Source organism: Thamnophis elegans, chromosome 4 (genome assembly GCF_009769535.1).
Source record: "Thamnophis elegans isolate rThaEle1 chromosome 4, rThaEle1.pri, whole genome shotgun sequence".
Classification (NCBI taxonomy): Eukaryota; Metazoa; Chordata; class Lepidosauria; order Squamata; family Colubridae; genus Thamnophis; species Thamnophis elegans.
Window position 1 is genome coordinate 57931868 of NC_045544.1, and position 14933 is coordinate 57946800.

General features: G+C 40.7%; 1 protein-coding gene across 1 annotated transcript in view; it reads left to right on the forward strand.

Moving 5' to 3' along the window:
* SYNJ2 (synaptojanin 2) overlaps positions 1 to 14226 on the forward strand; it is a 54705-nt gene extending 40479 nt beyond the window's left edge. Inside the window, exons 19-27 of the mRNA XM_032216358.1 lie at positions 1516 to 1734; positions 2155 to 2233; positions 3633 to 3801; positions 4026 to 4205; positions 5468 to 5602; positions 7516 to 7628; positions 8494 to 8602; positions 10457 to 10659; positions 12610 to 14226. Of these exons, the coding sequence (XP_032072249.1) occupies positions 1516 to 1734; positions 2155 to 2233; positions 3633 to 3801; positions 4026 to 4205; positions 5468 to 5602; positions 7516 to 7628; positions 8494 to 8602; positions 10457 to 10659; positions 12610 to 13365 (1963 nt within the window). The 3' untranslated portion in view covers positions 13366 to 14226. The remainder of the gene's footprint in view (positions 1 to 1515; positions 1735 to 2154; positions 2234 to 3632; positions 3802 to 4025; positions 4206 to 5467; positions 5603 to 7515; positions 7629 to 8493; positions 8603 to 10456; positions 10660 to 12609) is intronic.
* Positions 14227 to 14933: the final 707 nt, after the last annotated feature.

Sequence of the window (14933 nt, forward strand, 5' to 3'; positions counted from 1 at the left end):
GGGGGGGGGTGTTTCTTGGAACACATCTTTTGCCCTTATAAAACCCAGATAGCTCCTCCATTTAAAGTGATCTCTTTTTATGACTCCAAAAAATCACCACCAGGGAGCAGAATAAATAGAACTGAGCTAGTTGAACCAAAGACCTGATTCGTTATAAAGCAACTCTAAATTATCACAAATATTGACCATTGTTGAGTGAAGAAGCTTCTTGGATGAGAAGCAAAACATCTTCAAAGAAAAACCAGGAAGTCCAGTTGCCTTTTGAAAAAAACATGTTTGGGACAGCCATGACCTGGATGACTGAGAATCTCCATAGACATTGCCATGCTTTGCAACTTTAGAAGGAATTCCAGGGGGAGATTTTCATGTTATCCCTTGCACAGAAGAACCATTTCCCCAGGTTCTCAGTAACATCAAGCCTTTTATAGATCTTACGGAGAACGAAGTTCCAACATTTCCATCTGCTTTGTGGACTATAGAGAATATATAGAACATTCTTATAGCAGTCAAAATTCATTTCTTGTTTCTTACAGAAGCAGTTTTGGAGCAGAAGTGGTAGAGCTGTCACTTAGCTTTGTCATACTCAACTAGAACTGCTGAAAGATTTAGTTAGCAATAGCTGGAGAGCCCAACCCTAACCTACTAACTCTCATTCTTCATTCTTGTATATGTATTTTAGTTGCATACAAACTTGGACACACACACACACACACACACACACACACACACACACACACACACACACACACACACACACACACACACACACACACACACACACACACACACACACACACACACACACACACACACACACACACACACACACACATATATATATATATATATATATATATATATATATATATATATATATATATATATATAGACAGACCAGAGGTGAGTTGCTGCCGGTTCAACCGAACCGGTAGTGTAGGCAGTGGGGGGCTCCACCCACCCTCCCAGATGCTTCTGCACAGAAGCGTTGCGCGTGAACACGTGTGCAAGCACAAGCAAACCGGTAATAAACCGGTCAGCAACCCACCACTGATATAGACACAGTCTGTGAACTGGGGGAAAAAATAATGTTGTGGCAGAGTTCCTTTGCCAAATTAAATAACAGAGTAATTGTTAGGATTGTTTTATTGTGTCTCTGGACTCCTGGGAATTGTGTGAAGTCAACTTGGGCAGATAAATGAGCAGATGTAATCAATAAATAATTTCAAGCTTCCCTGTGACTATTCATTGTCTTTTTCCCTGTTAGGTAATTATTTATAGGATCAGCTGTCAACTTTTCATTATTTAACAAAGATGTAATACCCTATATAAGTTATGCTGAAAAATAGTTTGAGAAGCCAAGTAATCTAACAGTAATATTAAGCAGATCTAAGTGGTTTCAAATAGTTGGGTTTGACAACTGATTTTCAATAACATGTCAGCATTTTTATCTTCTGACCTCTTATCTGCCTTCTGTCATCCTATTAACTGTTTTCTTCCCTTGGTATCTCTCTGTAGGCCTGTTTTAGCTATTGTGGAAGTGGAAATCCAAGAGGTTGATGTGTCTGCTAGGGATAATGTTTTCCAGGAAGTATCATCCTTTCAGGGTCCCCTAGATGCTACAGTGGTGGTGTCTCTATTGTACTGTTCCCCTGAAGAGAAAGATGAATTTCCTGAGGATTGTCAGATGGAGCTTATGCAGATCTTTGAGACTTACGGCACTGTTGTGCTTGTCAGGTAAAATATGCTGTTCATTTTAGAAAATAATCTTTGGATCTTAATTTTGAAGGGAACTTTCCCTCATGGAAAGAGACTCTTGGTATATATGGAATTGTTCCATTAATATAATTCCAGAAGAAGAGTGGGTTATAAATCTAACAAGCAAATAATAATTATTCAAATAGAATTTCCTTTAAATTGTGGAGTAAAAAGTTAGGGATCCATGTCAGTAAAATATAATGATGTTAGAGAACGTTGATGGCTTAAAACTTGTTAATGTAATAATAGTTCAATAATAATTAATTAATGTTCAGTTATTAATCCACCATTTTTAAGAAGAAACAGCTCAGCTTTCCTATCTACTTATTTAATGGCTAATTAGAAATTAGTTCTGTCAAGATATATAGAGTTTATTTGACCTGTTTCTATCCTTGTTAGGATCAATGGAGGTCAAATGTTGGTTACATTTTCAGAAAGCAGATCTGCTCTTCGCGTTCTTGATGTGGATGATATCAAGGTAAAACAAAACAATTAAAGTTGCTTGTAGTATTTGAAATACTTGAGTGACCAAGTAAATCCCCTCATGATGGCTATTTTGTTAAGAGAAAGCCAGCCAATTTTGTTTGCCTTGCTGGTGGCAAATATAGACATCTTTCTCATATAAAATTGACATTTCCTTGAATAACAGCTTGTAGTTTCAGGTTCACCAGCTTTTTAAAATGTTAGCTGTTAAAATGGTTTCCAAAGAATTGATCTGATAATGTCAAGCTGTTAGACCAGAAAACACCATTAACCAAGAAGACTCCTTTGAAACTTTAATGAATAAATTCATTTATAATGTAATGAGCTTTTATATGGAGGTCATGACATAGTTTGTTATTTTTAATATACCATCTTTTGCTCTTACTCTTCAGAAATCCATTTTTTTTATTTAGGGATTTGATAAAAACATCTGGAAGCTAATTTTTTAAACTAGATAATAGGTAACCGGAATACTCTCCATATTATACTGGAAAAGTTAGAGAAATTAGTTGCTTTTTAAGCAGGATTTCAGCAAATACAAATTGAGAAATAATTATTTTCTAATTGACCACTAGAGAGGATTTGGCAATCGCTGTCTGTTTATAAGTGGTTTCTCATCCTGACACATAAGGAAACTTGATGTCCTTCTTCCATTATGAGTAATAATGATACAAGTAGAGAAATTGAACACACATACACACACACACACAAATCCAGGATATTTAGCTTAATGACTTCCAGTTTTTTTATTCTTTAACAATTGACATAAGAAGAAATGGCACTCTGTTAAAACCAATTATTGATACATAATTCACAACAATACATATCTGAAAAAATCAAATATCTCTAATCTGCAATAGTAGCCATGCTCTTTAAATATATACTGAAGTCTTTTGTCTTCAATTCAATGAACAGACTACAGGTAGTCCTTGACTTGCAACAGTTCATTTAATGATCATTCAAAGTTACAATGGCACTGAAAAAAAGTGACTTAATGACTGTTTTTCAAATTTAGGACTGTTGTGTCATCCCCAGAGCCACATGATCAAAATTCAGGCGCTTTGCAACTGACTCACATTTATGACGATTGCTGTGTCCCAGGGTCATGTGATCGCCTTTTTCAATCTTTTTACAAGCAAAATCAATGGGGAAGCCAGATTCACTTCATAACCATGTTACTAATGTAACAACTTCAGTGATTCACTTAACAACTGTAACAAGGTCTTAAAATGGGGCAAAATGCACTTAGCTAATATTACACTCAGCAACCAAAATGTTGGGCTCAATTTTGTTTGTAAATTGGGGACTTACCTGCGTTGCTTTGCATCGTGTTAATATCTGGGTCTTGTTTATGATTACAGGAAAAAATAATGTATTGGGGGTTTTATGTCTAGATTAAAGGCAGGATTGTGAAGATTTGTCCTAAAACCAAAGATTGGCTGAAAGGTCTTCAAGAGGAAATTGCTAGGAAACGCGACAGTATCGCTCCTATGTCACCCACAGCAAATTCCTGTCTTCTGGAGGAAAATTTCGATTTTTCAAGCTTAGATTATGAATCAGAAGGTAAGTGGCCTAAGATGTGGGCGAACATATAAGGTTTGGTCAGGAGGGCTTTCCCCCCATGGAGCCTGACTGAGATGGGTTGCTATTCTCTTTGCAGAATGATATAATTTGTAAAAACAACAACAACAACAACAACCAACAATCCCTTTTGTTTTAGCTGAAACGTTGGAAGAAAACAACATTTCTTCAACTTCCTAATTCTGCTATAACATTTTTCAATTTAGGTGATATCTTAGATGAGGAAGATGATTATTTGGATGAAACATTGCATCTGGTACCATGTGAAACAGAAATGGTATCAACAATGGAAGAGTCAGGAGATGGATCAGAATATGTGAGCATGGTGTCTACCATACATGCAAACAAGTCACATCTTGCTGGAAGAAAACCATGTCGGTATAAAGGTATCCGTCCTTTCGTGATGAAAGACAAATGAAGCCCTAGCCAGACAGGAAAAATTGGCTGGGTCGTCCAAATAAGGCTTTTTTTATTGGAATAAGTCAACCCAATTAAGTTGACAAAATTATCTCTACGTTAAAAGCTATTCAGATAATTAATGATATAATTGGTTTTTCTGTTAATGACTAAGACTTTCTGGGACAGAGTGATGTTGCCCTGGAGATATATCATAATTTAATTTGAGCTCTTCTTAAGGATTAATAAGCAAACTTGATTGAAATGCCAATGATGGTAATCTTTTTCTTGTCGCGTGCCGAAAGCGCACAACGACATAAGGCAATGTGTGTGTGACACCCCCAGTGTCCCACCCTCCAGCGCATGCATGCACTCCCCCATCCCCCTGCACATGTGCACGTTACTCCCGCCCCCGGTGCCCCGGTTTTGGCCTAGTAGGCCTCCCTGCAGCCTCCTGGGACCAAAAACGGGCTTCCGGGGGAGCACTCTGCACCCCGCCCCGCACCCCATTTTGGGCCTAGTAGGCCTACCTGCAGCCTTCTGGGAACAAAAATGGCCCGCAGGGGGATGCCGCATCCTCCCATGCTCCCCTGCCCATGCACGTGTGACCCTCCCCACACAGGTGTGCATGTCTCCCGCATGCGTCGCACATACACGGCAAAGACCCGAAAATCTGTTGGCCAGTGGGAGGTGCGTGCGCATGCACGGTGGAGCTGAGCTGGGCAGGGGGACTCATTTGCCTCCAAAGAGGGCTCTGCATGGCCACCTGTGGCACACGTGCCATAGGTTCCCCATCACGGCTGTATGCCATCCATACCTATTGCCTTTACTCCTTTGGGGGCATTATATATGCTCATATCAGTTTTGGAAATCTTTGACCCAATTTTTTCATTATTATACTTTCTGAGTCAGCATTGTAACTCAAAGTTTGTGCCATAATTCATGGAGGATTAACAGAACAAGCCACTTGATTTTTGACTGACCTTCTTTATGACTAATTGTTTCACCTCTAGGAATAACAGGAGGCAATGACTGGCTCAGTCTATTAATTCTGATACATTACTATTTGATAGATGTCAATGATTGAATATGGCTCATAGAACCCTTGGTAATGTTCCCCATGTAGCAAGCACATGTTGGGTGTTGCATGGTTATTTCTCAGTTTGTTTCCTCCTGGATAATTTCAAGGGCATCAATTTTTATCAGTTGCATTTTGTTTTCTAACTTTATATTCTTTGGTCATGTTCACTAGATGATGCTGACTTGGTTGAATTAAAACATGAGTTTGAAGAAAGTGCAGAGTTCTGTCATCGCTCCCCAACCAGGTCTCTGTCCGTGCCTGGTAGGCCTCGGCAGCCTCCGCCCCCCCAGCGACCTCCCCCACCAGGTCAGAGTTTGTGTTCTTTCTCCAAGAGTTTCTACTTAGTGGGAAAAAATGTTATGATTTTGAAATGACAGTCCTGAATACACATAGAAAGTGAGGTTGAAAGTGTTGTGGCCCGTCAGTGGCCAGTGGAGCTGGCAGCAGATTCGGACAGTGAGGAGGTTGGGGAGGAACATGGGCCAGTCCTGGAGTCTGGGAAAGGCTCTGATGAGGGCTCTGTGTTGGAGGCAGAGAAGGGGCCAGAGCCATATGCCAGTTATCAGCTGCCTTCAGAGTCAGACATCAGGGAGGCAGATGAACAGCTGGAGCCTGTTTTCTCAGTGTGCATGCATAGAGTTGCCAGACGAAGGGAACAGCTAAAGAACAGGGATCGACTTGGGAGTAAGGTCACAGGTGAACAATGAATGCCCCTCCTAGAGGAAATAAAAACATCCTACAATGGGATGCAATTTAGTTAATAAGTGCCTTGTTTAGCAATGGAAATTTTGGGCTCAGTTGTGGTTGAGTCAAGGACTACCTGTTATGTAGTTCAAGCGGATGCAACAGCCAGCTGAAAGTCAGATAAAAACAGATACAGATATCACCAGACCAATTTCCATTGCCACTTAAGCACAATTTGGTGAAATGGTTCTCCAGAATGTTTCTTTGTATAGGGCACAATTCAGCTTTTCTTGGCAAAAAAGATTTAGAGGAAACTAGATGCAGAAATAATCTTGTGTACAGTATTTGCTGTTCTGACCGAGGCTTCCTGAGAGCATGAAGCAAACTTCTTGTCCCGACAAAAATCCCTTTTATTAATTTACTGTGAATTCTGCTCATTCATATCCGGCAAAGTCTTTCAAGGGAGGATTTACAGTCACAGACCTTTTCTGGCTTGGAGAGCTGACAGGCAAATATCTGCAAAACTTGGCAAGGAGTCTCGGGAGTCACGAACCAATTAAGCGAACTAATTATCTCCTGCAAACTCTACTCTCCTTTCACTCCTCTTTTGGCACAATTGTTAAGAGAATCATTTCAGTTGTTAAAAGTGAATTGTGCAGTTGTTAAGCGAATCTGGTTTTCTCCCAATGACTTTGCTTGCTGGGGTACATTACAAGGGGTGATCATGTGACCCTGTCCAAATTTTGATCATATGACCATGGGAATGGTACAATGATCGTAAGTATGAAAACCAGCCATATATCACTTTTTTCAGTATCATTGTAACTTCAAATGATCACTAAACAAATGGTTGTAAGTCAAGGACTACCTGGATACTAGCCATATATGCACATTAACAAGGTGGATTGCTGAAGGTAACCCCATTTTATATCAGTGAGAAACAGCTAGAGATGTGTATTTTCCTTTCTGTATAATTTCTGTTAAGTTAGGGCTAACACAAGCAGAGGAATTTGCTGAACTTCTCAACAACAAAAAATATGTAAGTTGGTTTTCCCTTAGTGACATCACTCAGAGGTAGATATCCCAGTCCAAATTCTTTCCCCCCTCCCTCTCAGTTGGCCCTTCTTATAGAAGCAAATTGAACATTTCCTTAACCAATTATGATAGGAGTTTAGCCATGTCCCCCGAGCACGGTCTCCAGTTTTCTCACAAGTTTTTAGAATTTTTAAAATCAAAAACTTGGCCAAACTGTCAAGTACACCCCCTCACATTTTGTAAATATTTAAGTATATCTTTCCATGTGACAACTGAAGAAATGACACTTGGCTACAATGTAAAGTAGTGAGTATACAGCTTGTATAACAGTGTAAATGTGCTGTCCCCTCAAAATAACGCAACACACAGCCATTAATGTCTAAATGTTGGCAACAAATACTTAAATATTTATAAAATGTGAGGGAGTATACTCATGTCTGTGATATACTGTATATTATACCACCTCCCATTAAGAAATTATTTATGTGTTTTTCCTACAGCTGCAGTGCCCATTAAAAAATCCCCATCAGATGGTTCCATCTCTTCAGGAAGCTGCTCCCTGTCCTCCATCTTGGATACAGCAAAGCTTCTTCCAGGAGCACCACAGCACCCGGTGAGTAGCTCAGTACCATCATTTCAAGTACTGATAAGAAAGAAAAAAAACTCACTTTACTCAGTATAGTGTTAAGCTAAGGTTCTCTTATGAGAAGCATCAAAATACCAAGAAGCTTTTGAGTTCTAAATCACCACTACCAGAACCCTAAATAGGATAACTTTGGAAAATATAAGCCCCCTTCTCCAACCTAGTGCTTTTGGGATGAGGGGGACTGCCATAATTCCTAATGGCCATCTACCTGGGTTGATGGAAATTATAATCCATGTTCAGAGAGCACTGGACTGGGGAAGATTAATCTAATAGCTGCTCTGAGTATGTTTTAAGTAGAAAGCAGACAAAGAATATTTTAATTAATAAATATGTGTCTGGTGGCAGCAACTAAGGAAAGGAAAGGGATATATAAGAGATGTTCCTCTATATTAGTGACGGCTAACCTTTTTCTTCTTGCGTGCCAAAATTGTGTGCGTGCTTGACAGCACACACATGCATGCCAACACCCATAATGCAATGCCCCCTGTGCATGCACGCATGACCCCCCTGTGCTCCCCTCACCTCCTGCAAATGCCATGTTACACCTCCCCTGCCCCCATGCATGTGTGCACGACCTCCCCCCCCCACGCATCCATACGTGCCTCCCACATGCGCGTCAGAGACCCACAAATCAGCTAGCTGGCGGGGGATGCGCGCACATATGCTGTGGAGCTCAGCTGGCTGATGGCTCATGTGCCTGCAGAGAGGGCTCCACATGCCACCTGTGCCATGGGTGCCATATGCTTGCCATCACAAAATTATGTTTCATGAAGGCATGACCAGCAAAAGAAAATGATGATGATGATCCTTTGTTTTTACATTTTCCTGCAAGCCAAAATCACGAACTGGAATTAGTAAGCCATACAACGTGAAACAGATCAAAACCACTACCCCAGAAGAAGCCGAGGAAGCCATTCGGTGTCTGATGCAAGCAAAAGGAGGTATGGCCGGTTTTCTGTTAGAAACTTTGATGATATTCTTTACTTAGAAAGCAAAAAAATCAAACCCACAATATTGGATAGGGGCTACATAGTTTGGTAAATGGTACGTGTTAAAAAGTACCTAAGAACAGTGGTCTGGCTCAAAAAACAAAAAAAGCAAATTTAACTAGGTTACATCAATAGAATCATGGGAATTGTTCCACTTTATTTGGCTTTGATCGGACCCCCTGCCAATTACTGTGTTTGGCTTAGGGCACTACACTTAAGAAGAATTCAGAAAAATTGGGACAGGTTCAAAGAAAGTCAGTGAGAATGACCAGGGGACTAAAACCTTGGCCATATGGAAAGAGATGGAAGAAGATGGTATGATAGAAAAGTGAGGAAGACAGCTGAATAGACATGACAGTACTCTTTAAATATTTGAAAACATGTCACACAGAAGACAATTACAATCTGTCCCCTCATTCAAAATGTAGAATACAGAATAAAGTAGTCAATTTACAGATTGCATTAGGGAAATTCTTATAACGAGCAATTTATCAGTGGAACTAATTCCTCAAAGGAAGTTCCTCTTCATTGAATGTGTCAAAGCTGGATAGCCCCCTTCTGGAATGCTTTAAATTGGAGAAAAAAGCCTTGGCATTGACAAGAATGGGACAAAATTGTAATGGAGAATCAGCTCTAACAGAATACCTAACTGAGCTCTTGCTGGAAGCAAAGATGCTGGTGGAGAGCTAGTAACACACCTAAGTTCTAACAACACAGAATGGCCCAACTGTGTGGGCAAGTTCAGAGCAGCCCAGAATATTAGTTATCACTAGCAGTGGTAAGGTACGGAAGCTTTAGAAAGTACATCTGAAGATTTAGCGCTCTACCAAGCAGCGACAACAGCCAAGAAGAGACTACCACCTCAGTCCAGAATCAACCAGCCGTACAAAGGGGGGATAGAGAAGGAGAAGGATAGACCTGTAAATCCAGGGGAGGAAAGCAAGTTAAGCAAAAGTTAACGTAGAACAAGAACAGAAGCTTTATTTAAAAAAAGTTGGAAAGTAGACCTCAAGCAATTTCAACCAAACTTGGTGCACAGATGATTTACTCTCTGGAGAAAAATACTGTGAGGGTAAGACACCCCTAATGCTCCTCGGTGTGTCTGTGTCTCTTGGCACACAGAGCCCAACTTGGCTCCACCGTGCATGTGTACCCGCCTCCTGCCGGCCAGCTGATTTTCAGGTCTCTCCCGTGCATGCTCAGAGGCGGGGGGAGTGGCATGAGCCTCTTGTCCTGCGGCCCATTTTTGCTCCCAGGAGGCTGCATCTTCATTTTTGCTAGAAATCTTTGCTAATACATTCAATTTGTACAATCCTCCTCCCCATTTTCTTCTGAATCGAGTATTTCAGGATGGATTCTAGATTTAATTGCAATTAACAGATGACTTTTAAATACTACATAGTAAATGTTGATTGTCATTTTTACATGTTGATTTTATTTCACAATATAGATGTGAACACATAAAAGATATCCCTATAAGGCACATCAACGTATTTCCAACAAGATAAATTTTGCAAAAACATTTTCTCACATTCTGAATTGAGAAGGAAGAGACTGATACTGAGAATGATCCTTCTATGCTAATAAAACAAATGGGGGGAAAGGGTCTTGAAATACAAATTGTTCTTTGTCTTTCCTTGACTTATCAATTAGTAAGGCTAGTAAAAATCCTTTTCTTTGGTGTGCATTTTTGGCCTAGATGTTGGCAGGTTTTATACAAGTAGTTTTTGCACTGTTAAAAACAAGTGCTACTTTGGATATATTGAATGCTTTAAATAAACCAAATACATTCTTTTTGTATTTCAGTAATACCCCAGGAATCCTTGGCTTCCATTCCAGCAAGAACTCAGGCTGTGACTAAACCTGAATTCATTCCCGCTGGCCCAAAGCCAGCACCTCTTCAGGGCCTCCAGACAGCCCCAGTCCTCCTACCACAGCGCCCCCCACCTAAAGTTCCAACTACCAAAAAACCCAGCCCTTTGCAGAAGATGGGAGTCAAGCCAGGAAGTGTAAGTGTCAGTATAAGGCTCTTCTTCCCTCTGCACAGAAAGCATCCCCTCATATAGATTGCATATTTAGTGTTTAGAAGTAAATTATAAGAACTTCAGGGTTGTTGTTTTTTTGTCTCTGAGATGTATTTGGGAAGATAGAGCTTTCATGTTTTCCCTATAGTCCTCCTCTCCTAAAACAAGTGTGAGATGTGTAGTGCCTAACTGAGAGGCGAGGAAAGAACTGAGAACAAATTTTCCCTGTGATTGATGCAGGTATACATTTTGTTGAACTGAACTCTTCATAGATGGGGGGGGGGGGGTAGGGAAATCTAATTCAAGTAGCGCTATTCCAGCTCAGGGAATCGAATCAAAATCTGAACTCTCCTGTGCAGCTTCATTGGTATTTGAAATGTGGAGTGACAAGCAATACATGCAGAAATTCTACATAAGAGAAAACCCCTACAGGGCTTGGAGAAAAGAAGAGAGATTGTAGTTTGTGGATGGATTCTTGTAGCTTTGAACCAAGAACTCTCTGACACAGGGCTTTGCTAAAATGCTTTTTGAAGTGACACTAACTCTAACCCCCCTTAGCTTAGAGCCGTGGTAGCACAGTGGTTAGAATGCAGTATTGCACTTGTAGGCTACTTCTGCTGGCTGCCGGCAGGTCAAATCTCACTGGTTCAAGGTTGACTCAGCCTCCCATCCTTCTGAAATTGGTAAAATGAGGGCCCAGATTGTTGAGGGGCGATACGCTGACTCTAAACTGCTTAGAGGGGGCTGTAAAGCACTGTGAAGCGGTATATAAGGCTAAGTGCTAAGTGCTAATTATCTCTTGATCTCAAAAACATTAAAATGAGCATCCACAGGATTTGGAGGTAATTGCATATATATTGTGGAGGATTTGGAGCTATTGTTTTTTTCTGAGTTGCACTGCTGTGCTGTACACCATTTAACCATCTGAACATTTGCTTGAGAGGGGGAAGACAGAGGGGAAGAAATGGGAGACAAATAACTCTCCACTTCCAATTTGTCCAGACTTCCTTTCTATTAAAAAAAAAAATCCACCTGCTTCTAAAATTCTGCAGCTTTCTTAACTTCATTCTGCATGTTATGCTCCAACTGTAGACCCAAAGCAGAGATTCTCAGGAGAAAAGAATGGTGTACCTTTGAAGATATTTAGCAACTACTTCTCAGAGTCCTAAAAATGTTATCCCAAAATGTTAACAAAATTGTTATAGCTATTTGGTGATTTCCGGTTAGAGATCTAAATATTTGAATTTCTAATGGGGGTTGGGGGAAGGGAGCAGAAGAATCAAATAGCTAGGTTTATTTAGCATGAAAACAATTGTATGGAAATATGAGGAATTAATTTAGAAGGTAGTCCCCGACTTTCAAAAGTTCTTTGAATTACTCTTTGCATTTTCTGTTTTGCTTTGATGCAGGGGTTTTGAAGGAAACCAAACACCTGCTAAGGATATACGAATGCTGTGTGCAAAATTATAATGAAAAAGCATGTGTGGTAGGCAGAGGATGACAAAAAAAAAGATAAATTAATCTGTTGCATAGCAAGATTTGGAAGGTTTTTACTGAGAATTCTGCTTTGTGATATTAAATAGTGGGCTATATTGTAGGTCTTTTGAAGATATTTGCTCTCCATTCTACCCTTTGGCTTAAAAATTGTAAAAGTCCTGCAAGGGTTATTGCTATATCGTAGAGCTATTATGATTACAAACTACACTGATTAAATAATTACTTCAAGTGTACTGGATAGGGACAGAAAACTGCACTGGCATTTGTACACAACACACAAACACATAGACACACATGCCCTCAAGAGCAAGAGAGAAATGTTTCTTTATTTATTAAATGTATGGGCCACCCACCTGGTCCAGAGATGACTCTGGATGGCTTGCTGTTTCTAATGAGAGGTTGGTTGAAAAACAATTCATTGTCCATTTTTCTTCTCAGCCCCATTCTCCAGAAGAGCAGCTTGAACAAACCTTGGGTCACTTCTCCGCATCACCAGAATCGGGTCTGGAAAGCACAACTGTTATTGGTTCTCTTCAGACGGTCCCCATTCCTAAGCCAAGGACAATGCAGCCTGGCAAAATTGTCCAGAGGAGCAGCAGCAGCAATGGAAAGCAACCAACTCCCTTGTCTCTTTTAGAGGAAAGTTCTCATATTCCTTCTCTGAACGTGACTCAGGCTCCAAGAGTTCCCCCAAGGAGAAAGAAGTCTGCTTCTCCCGATTTTCATCTGCAAGTACTCCAGAACAGCAATAACCTGTTTCTAAAAGGGCCGACATTCAATTCCAACAATAACAACGTTCCAGCAGCATGTTTTTCCACAATGAAGGATTCTGATGGACTTTCATCTTCTCTGAGTGAAGCCTCTCTTCTTGCTACAACAGTCGTGACCAGCTCAAAAGACAATGATGCTAAGCTTTTGGGGCAGACTGGCTTGGAATTTATTGGTGACCAACAGGCGACTCCTGCCTTGTGGATTCAGCAACAACAGCAAGCTTCAGACAAACATTGTCCAATGGAGAACAGCAATTTGTTAGATCTGGAAGTAGACTTTGCTGCTGGCCAGCCAGTGATTCAGCCGTTACCAGCCAATCCACCTCCTGCTTCACAAAATTTGAAACACTCCTCTGCAAAGGATTTCAGCCACTGGGTCACATTTGGAGAAGATGGCAACAGTAGTACTATATCTCAGGGTTAAGCTCTGACCTCGGTTCAAAACTCCGAACTCATTTTTGTCCTAGAAAAGCACATTTCCCCCCTAAACTTTATGATAGAAGGAATTAAGTTCAGCAAATCAGTTACGGCAGTATTCCCCCCCCCCCCCAACCTTTGGGCTTGGCAGCCCGGCGGGAACGTGAAAGCTGCACAAGTAGCAGCCTGCCACACATATGTGCACCAGCCCACCACTTGTGCGAGTGGAGCTGCGCACATACAAGCCCGCTGGCGTGCCATGCACTAGTGGAGCTGTGCGTGTGTGCCAGCCCAACTCTTGGCGGCCCAGTTCCAAATAGGCTATAGGCCAGTGGTGGGCTGCAGCCCAGGGGTTGGGGACCACTGATGTGTGGTATAACACTCATCTCCCCTCACTCTTTGGTGATTTCTGGTTCGAGTTTAATAGTAAATTCAATAACAAATATTTATTTCTCATATGCATGTGTGCTATAATGAGGCCTGCTTCAATTACTCTTTATTTGCACTTTGCTCATTTCTGAATTCCATGCCACAGGTGGCTGCTTGCCCCGCAGTTCTCTACTGTAAAAAGATGGTATAGTTAATTCTGCTTTATATACTAAGAGGTATTCTGTGTCATTCTTGAGCCAACTGCATGCTTAGAACCCACAGTCTTAAATTATTTTTATCCTTGTTATCAATGTATGCAAAGTAGGAATGAATTTGAGTTTCAAAGAGTTGATAAGAGCAAAGATGATAATCTGATTCTTTCTGATAATAGTGGTCATCAATAATATAAAAGGAAGTCCTTAGAGAGAAGGCGGGGCTTAGCAGTGAGAAGACGGACTTTCAGGCATTTCCTGAATGACCATCTATACCGGAGTCTTTTTTGGAGGATTCTTTTGAATCTAAGCTGTCCCGAAGAGACAGTGACGTGGGAGGAACTCCATGGTCCCAGAGATGTTCGCAAAATCTCTGGGAACCTAAGGAAAGCCTTCCTAATCCAGTGACTTCCGGATCGGCTCAATGCCGACTACAACTGCAAAGACCCAGAGAGAGAGCTGAATATGAGCATGTCGTTTGATGTGAGTTTTAAATCCTTTTTTTTGTTGGAAAGAGAACACCCTAAATTTGGAAACTTAGTTTAAAATAAGGCTGATAAGTGAGAAAAGCGGCGGTGATAAATGTTTGCCATTTGGAAGCTTATTTTTCTGTTCCTTTTTTTTAATTCCTGGAAGCCGGGCTGGACTTTCCTGTAATTTGAATCGGCTTTTTGCGTTCCTTCTCTTTGTTGTCGACACCTTTAACTTTGAATCTATTGGGGCACTAAATCTTAAACTTAAAGTGCTTTGAAGATCTGGTTTTTTTTTTTGGTTTGTTTTTCTTCGTTGCCTTTTAGCCCTTTTGATGTTTGTCTTTTTTTTTTAACAATTAGTAATTAACAAACGGAACGGACTAAAACAAGCTGTAAATTACAAACTACAAGCCAACACTGCCATCTTGTGGACTCGAACTTTGTTATTAAAATCCCCCCTGTAATGCACTTGATTTACGTGTTTACGCAGCTGGAAACTGTGAGATAAAACAGCAAAGTTG